At 38.0% G+C, this 15,831-nt stretch overlaps 1 protein-coding gene and 1 non-coding gene across 3 annotated transcripts; both read right to left on the reverse strand.

Annotated features, from left to right (window-relative positions):
• Positions 1-1,048: 1,048 nt before the first annotated feature.
• On the reverse strand, positions 1,049-10,512 carry clptm1l (CLPTM1 like). 2 transcript variants are annotated; one of them, XM_020634733.3, is made up of 18 exons: positions 10,227-10,512; positions 8,611-8,815; positions 8,374-8,468; positions 7,909-8,098; positions 7,423-7,598; positions 7,138-7,216; positions 6,717-6,834; positions 6,521-6,615; positions 6,049-6,133; positions 5,629-5,732; positions 5,289-5,354; positions 4,269-4,319; positions 3,939-4,021; positions 3,776-3,810; positions 3,587-3,642; positions 3,382-3,426; positions 3,003-3,118; positions 1,049-2,782 (listed from the first exon to the last, which is right to left on the reverse strand). In XM_020634733.3, exons 2-18 carry the CDS (start codon positions 8,773-8,775, stop codon positions 2,698-2,700), a joined length of 1,644 nt encoding a protein of 547 aa, XP_020490389.1. In that variant the 5' UTR covers positions 8,776-8,815; positions 10,227-10,512; the 3' UTR covers positions 1,049-2,697. The 2 variants fall into 2 exon arrangements, with proteins under 2 accessions (XP_020490389.1, XP_020490388.1); XM_020634732.3 differs by having other exon boundaries at positions 8,611-8,836.
• Positions 10,513-10,852: 340 nt separating this feature from the next.
• On the reverse strand, positions 10,853-10,924 carry trnah-gug (transfer RNA histidin (anticodon GUG)). The gene has a single exon. It is a non-coding gene; the product is annotated as a tRNA-His (tRNA).
• Between the last annotated feature and the right edge of the window lie 4,907 nt (positions 10,925-15,831).

The following is a 15,831-nucleotide window of genomic DNA, read 5'->3' on the forward strand; positions in this document are numbered from 1 at the left end:
TGTTTTAGAGGTTATTCACTATAAGTATTGTTTTGACAATGACTATACACCTACTTGTTGGTAAATTGTTTAACAAGGAGGCTCAGTTGTTTACTTATGAATATTGTTTATCGGAATATAATGTCCCAATGCTCGCTAGGAATATGCTGATTTTATTTATTTTTTCTGGTGTAAAAATCTTTTTATGAGCTGCTACTACAGAGTTTGAACATCAAAATATTTTGAAGAATTGTTTACAAGTAATGCAGATCATTTTTTAAGATCAAAAACCAATAACAAGTGTATAAGTGAAATCATTCAGAATAACACTTATAGTAAAACTGCGTCTTTATTTGTTTGGAATGGTTTGTTTGATATTGACTGGAAGGAAATTCGGTTTGTAACCCAGGAAATATTTCATCTCAGGTGCAAGAAGTCAAACTGGAAGTTTTACACAGATGATATCCGGATCCTTCATTTTCTTTTTTTTGTAAAATATTGGCTAAACGCTGTCCCTCTTTGCTTATTTTGTCAGAAACCAAGAGAAAACAATACATTAGATTTTCTGGGATCGCTTCTGAAGGCATTTAAGAGCGACCCAAAATGTAATAACTGGTTTATAATGTAAAAGAGCTGAGCCTGAAACGCAAGAACTTTTTGCCCAAAATGTAACGAGTCGTTACAACATGTAAGAAGTTATTAGAGTGAGTGAGACAATAATTTATGGATTAAATTATTGTTTCAATGTAGAGTGTAGTATCACTTATAATAATGCCCCTGTCCCCATATTTTATAACTTTATAAATTGACTGTTTGGATGTAAATGTTTATTTTAACACACCTGACTACCTGAGCTTAAAATAAATAGGCCAACAAAATAGATAATATGGGGAAAATAAGATCTAAATGAGGACATCCAAGCTCATCAAACCTACAGACTGAAACACATTTTGTTCACAAATTTGACACTTTTTTTTAAGTTTCTGCTGTCATCATGACTCAAAACCACAAAAAATGTGTACAGAAAAAAAGTCCAGAAGTTTCAAATCAATTCAGAGCAAAGAATATGTTGGGTCAGTCAATTTTATTTCATCTCCAATCACAAAAACATTACAATAAGCAAAACTTCAACGCAAATTTCTAGTAAATCTCTCTTGGGCTGTTTAACAACAGGAAAAGAAAACCTGTACTAGATCTTTGTGCACAGACCTAATCCTGATATCTGAACACGGTGTACGCCGATTCCAAGGGAAAGTCTTTTTATAAAAAAAAAATCTAAGCTATAACATTTGAACTACATCAGAAAATGGACGTGACTGAAAAACCAAACGTTTTAATACTTTCCTCAAGTTTAACTATTTCACGTTTTCCCCACAATGTCAGTGTTTATTTATAAAAAACATCAGTTTATGGTGAACATTCAAAGTTCAAAGAATAATTCTCACATTTGGCACTATAATAGATTCCATGCCCCGATATGTAAAAAATACTCCAGCAGGTAAAAGAGTGGACGGAGATGACGGTATGGCTTTGAGTGGTCCCTTGTGTTAGCGTGTGATGAATCATTAAAGTCATTAAAGGTGTGGACAGAGTTCAATCAAACAGATTCTTCAATGATCAGGTTTAAAATTATATTATATTAAGGCAATATAACCCCATCTCCATAGCAACACATCAAATTCTTCAGCCTGATGCTACTGCTTTTCAAGAAGTTCTTCCTCTTCGCCATGGCAACTAGTCAGAATCATCTTCTTCTCTATATATGTGCATAGATGGATGATCTGTTCCATCAAATCTGAATAGTTCAAAGTAATGTATTTCAAATATGTTTCTTTTTTCTTACCTTTCAGTTGTGTTTCCTCTGACTACTGCTTCAGATATTTTCAGCTCATACTCAATACTCTCTCTCCTGTCACTCTGGAATGTGTCCTTTTGTTTACATGAGTTCACTTTCTCGACATTTACACTTGAGTTCATTTAGGAGTAACATTTTGAAATGTCAACACATTGATCTGTTCTCAGTGATAGAAGGTGAACAGTCTTTTTCAGTGTGCAATAATAAAACCTTCTAGGATCTCACTTTATAAATGATACTTCAAGAATATTAAACTGAACTATACAACCTCTGTAACAATTCTGATAGTCTGTACCCACCTCAGCTCTTACATTGTATTACATTTACTCTAATCATTAGTTTCAAATTTACTATGATGTCCAGCACATGGAATCCTTATGTCAGCTCCTTGTCATCTGTAAACAAGGGAATGTTTCAAAGTATAATAATCTATTCTAGGGGATAATTTTATGACTGAGATGTGGCCATGAATAGACACTGTAGAAGTTTGAGGAACTTCACCAGTGTGCTCTTATACACTAAAGCCAAGAGATGTCAGACCTGAAGGTGACATGGTCGTAGCTGTGAGCCCGGTATGTTCAAGATTTGGCCTCCCAAAACACAAGATGTTCTCCTCTGGACAGCAAAAAAGCAGCTGTTCAGAAGTTGTCCATTTCACTATTTTGACTTTGAGACAAGGAAAAAAATTCAATGACCACAGGGATGTTGATGAATCTGGTCCAACTCAACTTGTTGATGGGAAGCAAAACACCTTTCCTGCAGAGTGTCAAACTAGCTGATATAACACCAAACAGGATCAATGGATACCAGTGAACTGTAGAAAAAAAAACCCCACAGGTACCATAACAACCAGTCTGTCCTCGTTAGTCCTTGTGTTTCTTTCCTTTAGGCTTTTCATCATATGAAACTCCATATTCATTAATCCTTGTTTTGTCCACTGGGTAGAGCCTGAGGAGAGAGAGAGGGAGTTAAAGGTTAAATGTAAATGTTTGGTGAGTTAAGTATCGGTCTGCATGTTTTTTTTGTGCGTGTGTGTGTGTGTGTGTGTGTGTGTGTGTGTGTGTGTGTGTGTGTGTGTGTGTGTGTGTGTGTGTGTGTGTGTGTGTGTGTGTGTGTGTGTGTGTGTGTGTGTGTGTGTGTGTGTGTGTGTGTGTGTGTGTGTGTGTACCATCTCTGGTAGAGGTAAATAAGAAACACCACATCGTCTCTGAAACAGGCCAGTCTGTGGGATGTTGGCATGGTGATGATGAAGGCAAACACATCGTCGATGAACGTATTGAATGCCTGGCAGACATAAATTAATATCAAGTCATTAATTTAATAAACAACAACAACACCTTTTGAGAATATTCACAGGAAGTGTCTTGAAGTCAGTCATCAATGTCTGTGGTTACATCAAATATATTTCAATATCTCTCAACCACAAAGTTGAAAACTACACATGCACATTAAACATTTGGTGAATGGTTATTAATTATTCAAACATATGAAACTGAACTCCCTATAATAAGTGAATAAGGGAGATTTAAGAGGAGTCGTTTTCTCACCTTGTACATGAAGGCTTTCCAGGGCAGGTGGGCCACAGATTTCAGCTGTTGAATGAAGCACAAGTCAGTGGACTGATGACCAGTGAACAGAAACCTTTTCAATTCATTCCTGTGTTTTTTCTCTCTGCAGTAACACTTTTTAATGAATACATTCTACACATTACCAAACATTAAAATCTTAAGACAAATAAGACCAGAAACTGACCTTATAGTTGACAAACAGCTGAGGAAGCATGAAGAGAAAGCCAAAGGCGTACACACCTGAAACAGTCAAGAACATGTTAGGAAGCTTTTTATCAATGAAAAAACACAAGATGGTATAAAACATATAATCCTGTATATATACAGTGGTTAATGTATTTGATCAAAACAGAGATTATCTATAAAAACGTACCGTTGACTAAACTGTTGATCAACCACGAGTACCAACTACAACAGGGACAGAATCAGAGAGGGAGATAAAGGTTGAATAAGTAATGAGGATAAATACATCAGTATCACATGAAAGGTAATCATATCATCAAAACTTTGTGTCATGTCCCCACACTGACCCTTACCTCTTGTATCGTAGAAATACTAGCGCGTACACAGCCCCACCAATACACAGTGGGTACAAGAGGTATGAGAGATACTTCATGGCCTACAGAGAAACACAGGAAGCATAACTATTAGTTTATATCCAGTTCAGACAAGTTACAAAAGTTTGATTGATTAATAATCAGGTTCTAAAACATTCATTAAACAACTACAGACTATACAGGAGGGCGTTTCTACAGCTTGTGATTTTAACTGTCCCTTTCAAAGCATCTAATAATAATACTGTCCTGGTAGAATATTATGGATTAAGTGGAATCATAGTACATGTTAGTGAGTATAAAGTGTCTTACCAGAGTGTCGTACTCTCCTGTTCTCCTCTCAGATTCATCCAACTTCCCAAACTGTCACACGGAAACAAAAGGAACAAATACACACATAGATGTTCTCTTAGTGCATGTCATACTATCTATCTGTATGGACATGGTCTGAATTGTTGCAAAAAATACTGTGGATGTTAAAGATCCCATATTCTGCCCTTTTTGGGGTTCATATATTTAATCTATGTTCCTACTTTTGTACGTTCACAATAGATAAAGTCTGAAAAAAGTGTCAGTTTTCATGTACTGCTCCTCCTTGCTCCCTCTACGTTCTGAGTCCGTCAGCTACACTCTGTTGAGCCCACACTGTTAGACCCCACGTGGGCCAAGTCTGCTCTGATTGGTCTGCCGATACGCTCTGTCGTTATTGGTCAGTTGCTCAGCACGTTTCTCGGAAATTTCAACATGAGCTGCAGGGCTTGCCACAACGAGCCAATGGGCTTAGATCAGTGATCTCACACTGACAATGACGCTGCACTGACACATTTTTATGGAGGGGGGCTTGAACCGAGCGTTACATGTGGCTAATGCTACAGCTAACAGGAGGAGGTAGGAGAAGCCGTGTTTATGCAGACTTTGAATTTTTGCACATAGATGTGCCTAAACATGCACAGGACACTTGGAAAACACACTAAAGAGCATATAAAACCAGAAAAAGCAGAATATGGGACCTTTAAAGGAGATGTTCATTAAAAACGCCCAATTACAGAATTTACAATTTCAAAACAAGGCCAATCCTGTTATGTGTTATAGGAGCATTATTCTCCCCACACAAACACATTTCAAACTTTTCTTTAAGGTCGAGTACCTTCGGTCTCCTTTCAGTTTCATGCGACACAATCGTTAAAAACAGACTCTCATATAGCAGCATGTACTTCACAGTAGGTCCAAAATGTGTTCACCATTAACAAAAAGTTAACACACACACACACACACACACACAACACACACAACACACACAACACACACAACACACACAACACACACACATACCAGGAATGTTGGTTTTCCTCCTCTCCAGGAAACCTGGATCTTTAAGGCCTTCTTTACTTTCCATACCTACAATGACAAATCATTCCAAAAACATGTTTAGGGATTAATAAAAGTATAATAGAAATATATTCTGCTAAACTCAACAACAGAATATTCTTTTCATTTCTTACAGAAGTAAAGCACAAAAAATAATTTAATTCCAAGGTAAATGTAGATTCTCCTTACAGAGACTTCAAGCACTTTTTGGGTAAATGGTTGGAGTTTCTCTACATGTGTACGTGTTGTGAACGTATATAGCAGTGCATGTGTGTGTATGCGTTTCCAGTCTCTGTGCACTTACTTCAATGATTGAGCCGACGCCAGCAGGTATGAGAACAAGCAGGCTGGTTTGCTCGTCGAACAAATAGAGGAAAATCACTATGGTGCTGAAACATCTCCAGAGCACTGAAAAACCAAACACATGTTCAAAATGTTACACTCACGTCTCTGATCAACCTATTGTTAAAAAATCAGCTGGTCCCAACTGAATCCTAACACTTGATGATACATACAGTATAAGTCCATCACATTCTGTCTAATCAGATCTTGTTGTATGTTCGACTGTAATAACCCCAAAATGACCTCGTACTGGATGACCCATGGATTTACATTGTTACACTACCGATGCATAGTGTGACGCTGCATTGTTTTCTTTTTCTGTTCAATACTGAGGTTTGTTTTAATGAGTGTGTCGGCAGATTACCAGAACAAAGCATCCTACCTGCTTTGCTGGACATTCCCACCATGCTTTTCTTCTGCTTCCAGAAGCTGATGTCATTCTTGAATGCCAGGAAGTCAAAAAGAAGCTGAAAAGAAAAGACAGATAAACGACTCTTATCTATCATTTAGTTTTATGAAGGTGCCTTTGCTCATATTTTTAAAGGAAAAAGGGGGTAAAAGTTGGATTAACAGACCCATTTCCTAAAGCAGACACTGTGCAGACTGACTGTTTCAAATCCATCATCACTGTCATAAAAGAATAACTACACCAGACTAAAGGATTGTAGGAAAAGATGTCGTTTGGACAATTAAGCTTTTTTTAATGGACTGGATCGTAAGGTCAACATGAAAGCAAAATCAACAGTCTAACCATACATTCATTCAGGCCCTGTTATGTGTCAAGAAACCAAAAATAACAGTTGTGGGCTTTATTCTGTTAAGAGTGTGATGAGTTGTGGAGATTTTAGACTTACATGAAAAGCAGCAACAAAGAATGTAAGAGCCAGGAAGTACAGGTTTGTATCGACAAAGATTCCTTTAATCTCATCAGCATCCTTTTCTGTGAAACCTGCAACACATAAGGCAAAGCATGCATAGTATGAGAGCACAAGGCTTCATCACTGAGAGTGTACCGTTTGTGTGTGTTGTAGAGATAAGAGTTGTGCATACCAAACTGCTGCAGGGAGTAAACAGCGTCTTGCATGTGAATCCAGAATCGCAGTCTCCCGAGAGATATCGAGTCATAGGCGATGGTCAGAGGAAGCTCCATGGAGGTGCTGTTGACTTCCTTTAAACACACACACACACACTTTTACATTTTCAGCGTTTAAACGGCTGGTGTTCTGTTCTTTTTTTCTAAAATGTTCAAATGCAATTAGAGATGATTTTTAATGATATAATAACTGTTTTTAAAGCGTTATGGCCTTCAGATTTCACACTTCACTTTTGATATTCAGGTAAGGAAAGCGTTGTGCTTTTGGCAGTAAGCTACGCTGGGCTGGGGTTAGTGAAAACACATTAACAAAAATTTGGTTTATCGTGACAACAGCAAATTATTGGATTAAGCATTTGCATGCAAGTGAGAGCTTACCACAAGGTCCTTGACCCGGTTGCTGAGCTCGTCAACAAACAGCAGAGGTAGATAAACCATCTTCTTAACATTCGGGGCTCTGGAAAACAGATGAAAAAAAACAAAACATCATCTGATGCTTCTGGATTCAAATTAAAGGATGTTGTGGACATCCTGTCCATACAGTTCTTCTTTGTAATTCATTAAAACAATCTGCAGCAATGAAATGTACCAGCATGCATTGTGTTTAAGGCCATCAACAGTTTCCAAGCTTTTTCTTTGTACAGGTTTGTGAGTGCAGCTTACAATCTGAGGTGTCTGTGGACATCACTGGGCAGGTATTCTTTGTCGAACAGGAAGTGATCGCCGACGATGTTGAATGTCAGGCGGGAGCGCCAGTGGGAAACTGGGTGATCTGAAGCGTCCCCTGCTGCAGGTTTACCATGACGCCGTTTCTTCTGCTGGGCTTCTTCTTTCTGGCCCTGTGTTTTCACACAGACAGACGCATATGAGGACTTTTAAATATTAAATCAAATGACTAGATGCTTAACAACATTATACTTTTATTACAATACAAGTCAAACACATTCTGTAGGTAAAAATAACAATAAAAGTCCATTACAAGGAGGACAGACTGTATGTACATAATGTGTAAATAATGAGAATAAAATCAAGACCTAACCATACATAAGGTAGAGTTCAAAGCAGTTAGCGGTATATATAACACATCGATGTATCTACTCTAAAATAACATGATACCACTTTCTTTCAAACTCTGGGATAAGTGTGTACCTGTGTTTGGTCCTCCCCGGATATCAAAGAGATTTCAGGCTGTTTGGGGACCATGTACGTTGTGAGCTGAGCCACCAGGTGGACCACATTTTGATCTTGCCATGGAGTGAAGCCAGCCCGATGGACAAATATCAGCGCGTATAAAGTTCCATTGTTGCGTGTCTTCTTGGGCAGGGAGACGTTCACTATCCTGAAGGAAAAATGAGAGAAAGACGACAGGAGACACAAAAGAAGGAGGGAGTTTTGGATATTGATGTACTGTGTATCAGATTACAGTTTATGGGTGAAAATGATATTGCACAATTTTTCCTTGGAAAATACGCTGAAGCGTATTAAACATCTGTTTTAGCACCATCCATTCATCTAAATGATGGACAGCTTTGAATCTGGCTTAACCAATCAGATCAAAGAACAGAGAGAATTCATTTCTCATGCATGTCTTAAAGTTCTGAGTGACAGACTGACCTCTCAAACTTGATGTTGACATCAAACTCTTCCTCTTTGTGGATCAGGGTATGTCCTCCTTCTGCATTGGGCCGCAGAGCAGTGTAGATACTCAACTGGAGACACACACAGAGATACAACAGACATTATTCCAATCACTCAGTATAACACTGGCCTCAGTCCCTCCCACATACACAGCTGAACAGCAAACATAGTGAACCCAAATTGAAATCCATCGACTCCTCCACATGAACTGACCTGTAGTTTCGGGTTACTTGCCAGGAAGGGTGTGATACAGTTGTCCCCATCAGGGCTGTCACAGGGTTTAGTGTACACTATCCCGTACATTACCCAGCAGGTGTGGAGCACGTACACTACAAACACCCCCACGATCACGGTGGTGAACGATGTTTTCAGGAACATGATGGTGGTGTTGTCTTGTTACGTCGTCCCTGAAAATTCACTGTGGAACAAGGCCATATGTCTGAAAATGAGGAGTCAGAGACAGATCATTTTATGTGATATCCTGGAGGGGGGGAACAGACCGACTGTGTTCATCCGATTTCTGAGTTCCCTCACCTTACATCTGGCTGATTACCAACTTGTTATCTGGCAAATTAAATGACATTTCATAGCAAAAATATGACATCACAAACAGCCATCATATTTGACTTCCCAAAATAATGGCATCAATACCTTACTATGACAGCCTTTACATTTCTGGGAAGGATTTCCTCTTGATTTAACAAGCCTGGCTGCAGGCATTTTCTACTATTTGGAGACAAAATTCTTACAGCTGGAGCACAGATGCTCATTGATAAAGCCTGGATAACAGTAGTTGTGCATTAAAGTCATGCAAGAGATATTGAATTGTACTTTGTACTGAGGTCACTTTTCTTCTTCCACTAAAAAAAAACATTTGTAAATGTTTAATAAATGACCTTATTGAGATGCCCACACTGTATTTAACATCAAGTCTTTACAACATACTATCAATTCTACAATTCACTTAGCAGACGCTTTTATCCAAAGCGACGTACATCAGAGAGTAAGTACAACACAAGTAAGGATCTAGAAAAAAGGGAACAATGTCAGTAAGAGCAAACGATCAGCTTTGAGTCTGATTGGACACACAGGTGCTGACAGGAAGTGACCAGAGGCAAAGCACAACATTGAGGGCAGTTCTTGAGAGCTCTAATCAGTATAGAAACCATCTTATAAGTCATTGTTATCAAACAAAAACCATCGTCATTACCATCATCATCATCAATAATATGGAGACCATCATCATTAAGTTAGTAGGTATTCATGAAAGAGCTGGAACTATCATGCCTGAAAACAAGTCTCCGTCAAGCCTTTCCATAAGTATGACAGATATCTGGTCAAGAACAGATTCCACAGCCTGCTCTACCAGTTCTGTAGTTGCTGAACTAAAGTTTAAAGGTAAAAAAAAAAGGTAAAAGAAAGAGAGGCCATGTCACACCATGAATAACATAGGATGTTGGTGATAAGTGTAAAGGCCTGAAACTGACAGAGAAAGAAAACACATTTTCAAATAGATTTGAGCCACACTTATTTCAAGGTACGTTTTATTGTGACCCACACCTTTATTCAATTACTTTAAATCACTAGTTATACTAATATATAACCATTTAATTGTTTGTCCAAAGGCTAGATAATATGAAGTCAATCACTTGCTGTCATGTAATCCACATGGTCGCCTCTTTATATTTTTCTGCACGTCATAATCAGAGGATTTGTTTTCAGTCTACCTAGCGACTACTTTTCTAAATCTCAAGGTTTTGTACTTATTTTTGTCGCATTCGTTGCAGGATATGAAACATTTAAAATACATATCTTAAAGTTAAACATACCGGTGTTAAACTTGACTGGCTGGCTGTGACAGGAAACTCTCGGCGCGGTCATTGGCTGGCTCTCCGTCCTCTCACTTCACAGATGTTTCCTGGCATTTAGACGCGGCGACATCGTCACTTTAAAACAGTCCACTGGAAGAAGCTGCAAACAGCTGCTGTCTACACGACTGGCCTCCCCATTCAAGACGAGAAACAGGTCTACACAGTGATTGGAAAGTGGAAGCGTGAGGTGGGTTAAAGAGAGCTGTATTTCCGCCATTCACTTCCTGGTTGGCACTGATCGCGAGATTTGATTAGTTGTATCGCGAGATTTCACGTGATAGAGCTCCAAGGTAGTACTTCAGGGTTTTTATTGCTCATGGCTTTAGGTGTTAAGTCGACAAGTCCAATAATCTTCGATTCTCTATGTTGTTTACTTTTTTTTTTGTATAATTCCAGCTGACTTATTCCCAGGTTGAAAGTTCATGCTCTCTACTAATTCTGTCTCCACATGAATGTAAACTTATGATTAATATGCTTGGAATAAAGTAGCTATTTGTTGACTGTGAGGATGACACGTCCCTTCTTTTTTCAGAGGTCGTCTCGTATCTGTCTGTGTGTCCCATCTCTCCCTTGTCAAAACAGGCTGCCGTGACCCGGATTCGAACCGGGGTTGCTGCGGCCACAACGCAGAGTACTAACCACTATACGATCACGGCTGGCCAATTCTCCTGATGGAAAATGAGGGAGGCAACTCGACAGACTCATCTGTTCCCCGAACTTTTCTGGCATTGACGCTCCTGGGTGGATGTTTTAAGGTTTCTTTAACTCTGTCTGAAGTTTTTCAGATTCAGTTTAGGTCTGTGTCCTTTATTTTCTTGCATTAATAGATTCCTTCTATCTGTGTTATCTATATAACCACAATGAAATGGCCATTTATTTGTTTTAATTATTCATTTTTAGTCATATTTCTGTAACTTTTGACTTCTGTCATGATTGTGTTTTTGCTATTGTTTTCATGTTTACCATTAACAAATATTTAAATTTGGACCATTAATGTATTAATCTATTTTATTTTGGATCAGAGATGAATTAATCTCTGAGCATCACAATGGAACTAATTTTCTGGAAAAAACGTCCAAATGCACCTTAAAATACATGTTTAACCTGTATTTAACCCTTAACATCTCTGAATCAAAATAAACAATCAATAGTACTCAGGCCACAATGGGAAACAAAAATGACAATGCTACAGGAAACACATGATTGTTGACAGAGTGACTCAAGTAAAAAGTATTCTTCCATCCCCTGTCTGTGACTGGATGTAAAGAGCTGCTGACTCGTGACTTGTGTTTGAATGATGCATTCATTCATACTCTTATCTGTTCAGTCATAAACTCATCTTTTTGTCTCTTGCCTTTAAAACTAAAGTAAACTATTTGATTTGTCCATAAGAAACATACATTTGTGATAAAAGGGCTTAAAATTCCCTATTCTCGCAAGCGCCATGTCAATTTTGTTTGGCTACTGTGAAAAACAAACACATCTTTTACAAGGCAGAAAACAGTGTGGTGGATGCCATCCCTGTTTGTGAATCTTTAACATTATGTTAGCTGTGTTTATGCTGTTAATCCAAGCCCATCAATCTTGGGTTAAATTCAGTATTCCTGTTGTGAATTCTAGAGGGGAGATTATGCTGCACCTTTTCCAGCTCCAGTTGCTGTTTTATTGATTTTGTTCTGATTTTACAGTAATCAAAGACACATGCTATACAATAACACATAGGCTGTGACTATATCAGAGAGGGCAAGAACAATAACTTTGTCAATACAGCCTCACAGGGTGTTCCACTAGCCTGCGGGTAACATGATTTAACAGCTGATATCAATTTTTTCTTGCACAACCTCAGGGCAAAAACAATAATACAGTTCCTAGGTGATTTCTTCTTGCTTTCAATCTACTTCTGAAATATATTATACTACTTTCTGTATTTACAGAAATCTGCATCAGTCATAGTGACATTTTACCAGAAACTGTCCCCAAATGGCATCCTTACCTTCTGTAATCATTCCAGTGTTAAAGTGAGTTCAGGCTATAGTGTCTGTGACCGCTGCAGTCATGATGAAGTCCTTGTGTCTGTGATGAGTTATTTCAGGGCTTATCATGCCTTTATAGTTTAGAGACGGTGGATAGAGTCAGAAAGTGGGGAGAGAGCGGGAAAGGAGCCACAGGTTGAATTTGAACCTGGGCTGCCTATTTTTGAGGACTTGAGCCTCTGTACAGGGGGTGCATGTACTAACTACTAGACTACCGCTGCCCTCTTGTGTCTGCTATTATCAGTACATTTATAATCTGTCCAATAACTCCTGTAAAAGCCTAATGCCTCTGCCGTCAGAATATCATACCTGAAGCTTCAGGTCAAACTTCCCACCTTAATGTCATTTCATAAATCAAAAGGTGATATTAAACTTCATTCATCTACATTGACCCCACACAGAGAGAGCTGTTGATCCATCCCCTAACAATCAACTCACTGTACAGCAATGAATGCTTCTCCAGCTGCCTATATGTCAGAAAGCCTCAGAATAAGGATGACCAGATCCTTAGGCCTCACTCATAATGATCGTTGTTTTAAATCATAGCAGAAAAATAATCCAGGAAAATTTAAAAGGCAAAGATGTAACGACAAAGAAGACCCTAGAAATAATCCTGTTGTAATTTATATAACTAGCCTTTAATAATCCTTCATTGTCATTTGTTTTTTTCTTTTGTATTACTTTATTATCTTTCCAAGTTTGAAAATAACCCTGTCTGCTGAGCCATTTTTTATGCACTGAAGCCAATAAACAGCAATTCACTATCCATTTAGCTTGAGACTGTATATTTTCTTATAGGAGCTGCAATATAGCACCATTTTGAGGTCATAGTGATTCAGATTTTTACGTTATTTAAGAATGTATTTCTACTTTATGTCAGAGGAAAATATTGCATTTATAGGCCGAAACATTTTTTGGCTAGATCAAGCCTTCTTTTAGATTAACATGTGACCTAAAAAAAACATGAGATGTACTTATAAAATAGACTATATTGGCTTATTTTACCTTGAGGCCGCTTAAGAAAAACTTGATCCCTGGTGCATTCCAAATAGCAGCAGTTTCTCTGCCTAAGAAGTTTATTACTTTAATATATTTTTAACACCAAGCTGTTTAAACTTCCACAATTATACTACTACAACTATATTCGACTGTTTTACAACTGCTAAAGAATCAGAATAATTCTTCAAAAATGGTCAAAATAGTGTCAATGTCCTTGTTTATCATACAATGTAATACTTGTCCAAGTTTGGTAATGATTAAACTTAAAGTGAAACTCTTGAAGTGAGTCTGGATACATCTGTGTTTCTCAGCCTTGGGTTAAACTATATGTCAGGAATATTACAGAAAAGAGAGATGTAAAGAAAAATGGCATCATTTGTAACATATGACCGACAGAAGGGCAGAACTTTCCCCTGATGTATTCCATACTCATTTACTTGTCAGATGTGATTAAATGGCTCCAGCCCATTCAACAGCACTGATGTACTCGTTCTCTTCCCTCAGGAAACCTGAGTCACATACATTAGCTGAATTGCTGAATTTTTGGGTCCCGCATGAGCCAGAGAGCAGGAGGAGCTCCTCAGGCAGATTCTTAACTCTTCCTCAGTCACAGTGTGAGACTAAAGGTGACCGCACTCCTTACTCTCAGGGCTCAAAGACTGGGAAACAGCCAGAGGGAATGTTACGCAAGTGGATTTAGTGTCTTTTAAATCACTTCTCTTTTAACATTTATTCATAGAATAATCTGTCACTTTATTTTTCAGTGCCAGGTTCAATCTATGTTCTCTGATACACTGGTGGAATGTAACTGAGTTCATTAAGAACAATGTTGTGCTTTTTTACTCTACTCTATTTCTTTAGAAGCTGTGTTTTTTTAAGATGCTGATTGTCAGTATGCAGTATTTGTGGAGATGGTCAAAGTCTCCTACAGCAGAGAGTCCTGCCAGGTGTACATTGTAAAATATCTATGCGACACATCCATGGTAGAGACAAGGTACAGTTTTTAAACAAAAACTATTAGAGGTGGGGAAAAAAATCGATTTATGTAAAAAAAAATAATAATAATTGAGATTCTTCCATTCTAAGATTTAAAATCGATTCATATCTTCCAAAAATCGATTTTTATTTGTATAATTATTTCTTTTTTAAAGTGCTAATGCTAGCTCTCTAACTCAGTAGAATGCCAAATGGAGCAGCAAGAAATTCAGCCAGTCTCATTAATGACTGGAGTAGATCCTGAAGTATTAATTCATAAACAGACTTCATGGATCCATGAATCCAGAATAGTTTTGAATTGAAAATCGATTCTGAATCGAATCATAACCCCAAGAATTGAAATCGAATCGAATCCTCAGACACCCAAAGATTTCCAGCCCTAAAAATTAAACTATATCTCTGTTAAGAATCATTCTGCTGCACATATATCAGGTGATTTCAAGTTTTATGTAAAATGTTCTTTTTCGGTTCACTGATGATGCTTTCTCATCAGTTAGATTTGGGGGAGTTGTAGTGGAGTATAATGTAACACTTCTACTTTGACTTCTTTTACACTTATTCAAACTCTGCTCCAGAATTATTTTCTGCAACACAGCTTGGTTTTGTTGTTTACACATTTGTTTCCATGTCAGTTTTTGCTGTGTTACTTTCTTTCTGACAACAATGCCAAATGAGTTTGATTTAGTGATTCATTAAATTAAAGTTAAAGTATATAGATTGTTAAAATAATTGGGAGACATTTACATGGAACAATATGCAAAGGATCACTGACGTCATTAAGATTTTGAAATTAACCGTATACACCTACCTAAAGGCTACTTGAACTTTTAATTAGTGAAGATCTATTTCTTGTCATATGTTTATGGAGCTCTTTAAGAATATTCTTGACCTATGGTCTGTATCTGTTTGCAGACTGTTTATGTGAGATTTGCACTTTTTCTGCTTATTACTGAAAGTGCTGCAGAGAAATTTCCACTACTAGTAGGGTAAATAAATTCTGCCCTGACTTGTCTGTTTTCTGAACTAAAAATACAGCAAATACGTCCCTGAGCACTGTAATACAAACTCTAGGTCTCAAGCCCTTCTGAAAGTGTTAATAAAGTTTCAAAGTGAAAATGTGTAGAAGTTTGAAGTGGAATTTTTTAACACTAACCTTGTTGGCAGTAGTAAGACATTTCACCACTCAGTGGCGCTACTGCTTCATCTACAAAAAAAAAAAACACAGGCTTTAATTCTGTCTTCAACCATTCTGAGCCTGTGATCGTGTCTCTCTCACTCTTCTCAGGTTCCGTCTGTCCGTCTCCGTCCCTCTTCAATACTCCGTGATGATCCATAATGACCACTCTGTGTGTCTCCATCAACATCCATCATTCTTTATGGAGTTTCGCAGTCAGGGGTGCAGAGGAGAGGAAACGAGAGAGAGAGAACGCCTTCCAGTCAGGGGCAGAGAGAAGGCTACTCAGCACTCTATTTCCAAATGACCTCCCAGATAGAAAGAATGGGTCCCTGTCTGCACATTTCCAATTGCCAGTCTT

Source organism: Labrus bergylta, chromosome 19 (genome assembly GCF_963930695.1).
Source record: "Labrus bergylta chromosome 19, fLabBer1.1, whole genome shotgun sequence".
In the NCBI taxonomy this organism is placed as follows: Eukaryota; Metazoa; Chordata; class Actinopteri; order Labriformes; family Labridae; genus Labrus; species Labrus bergylta.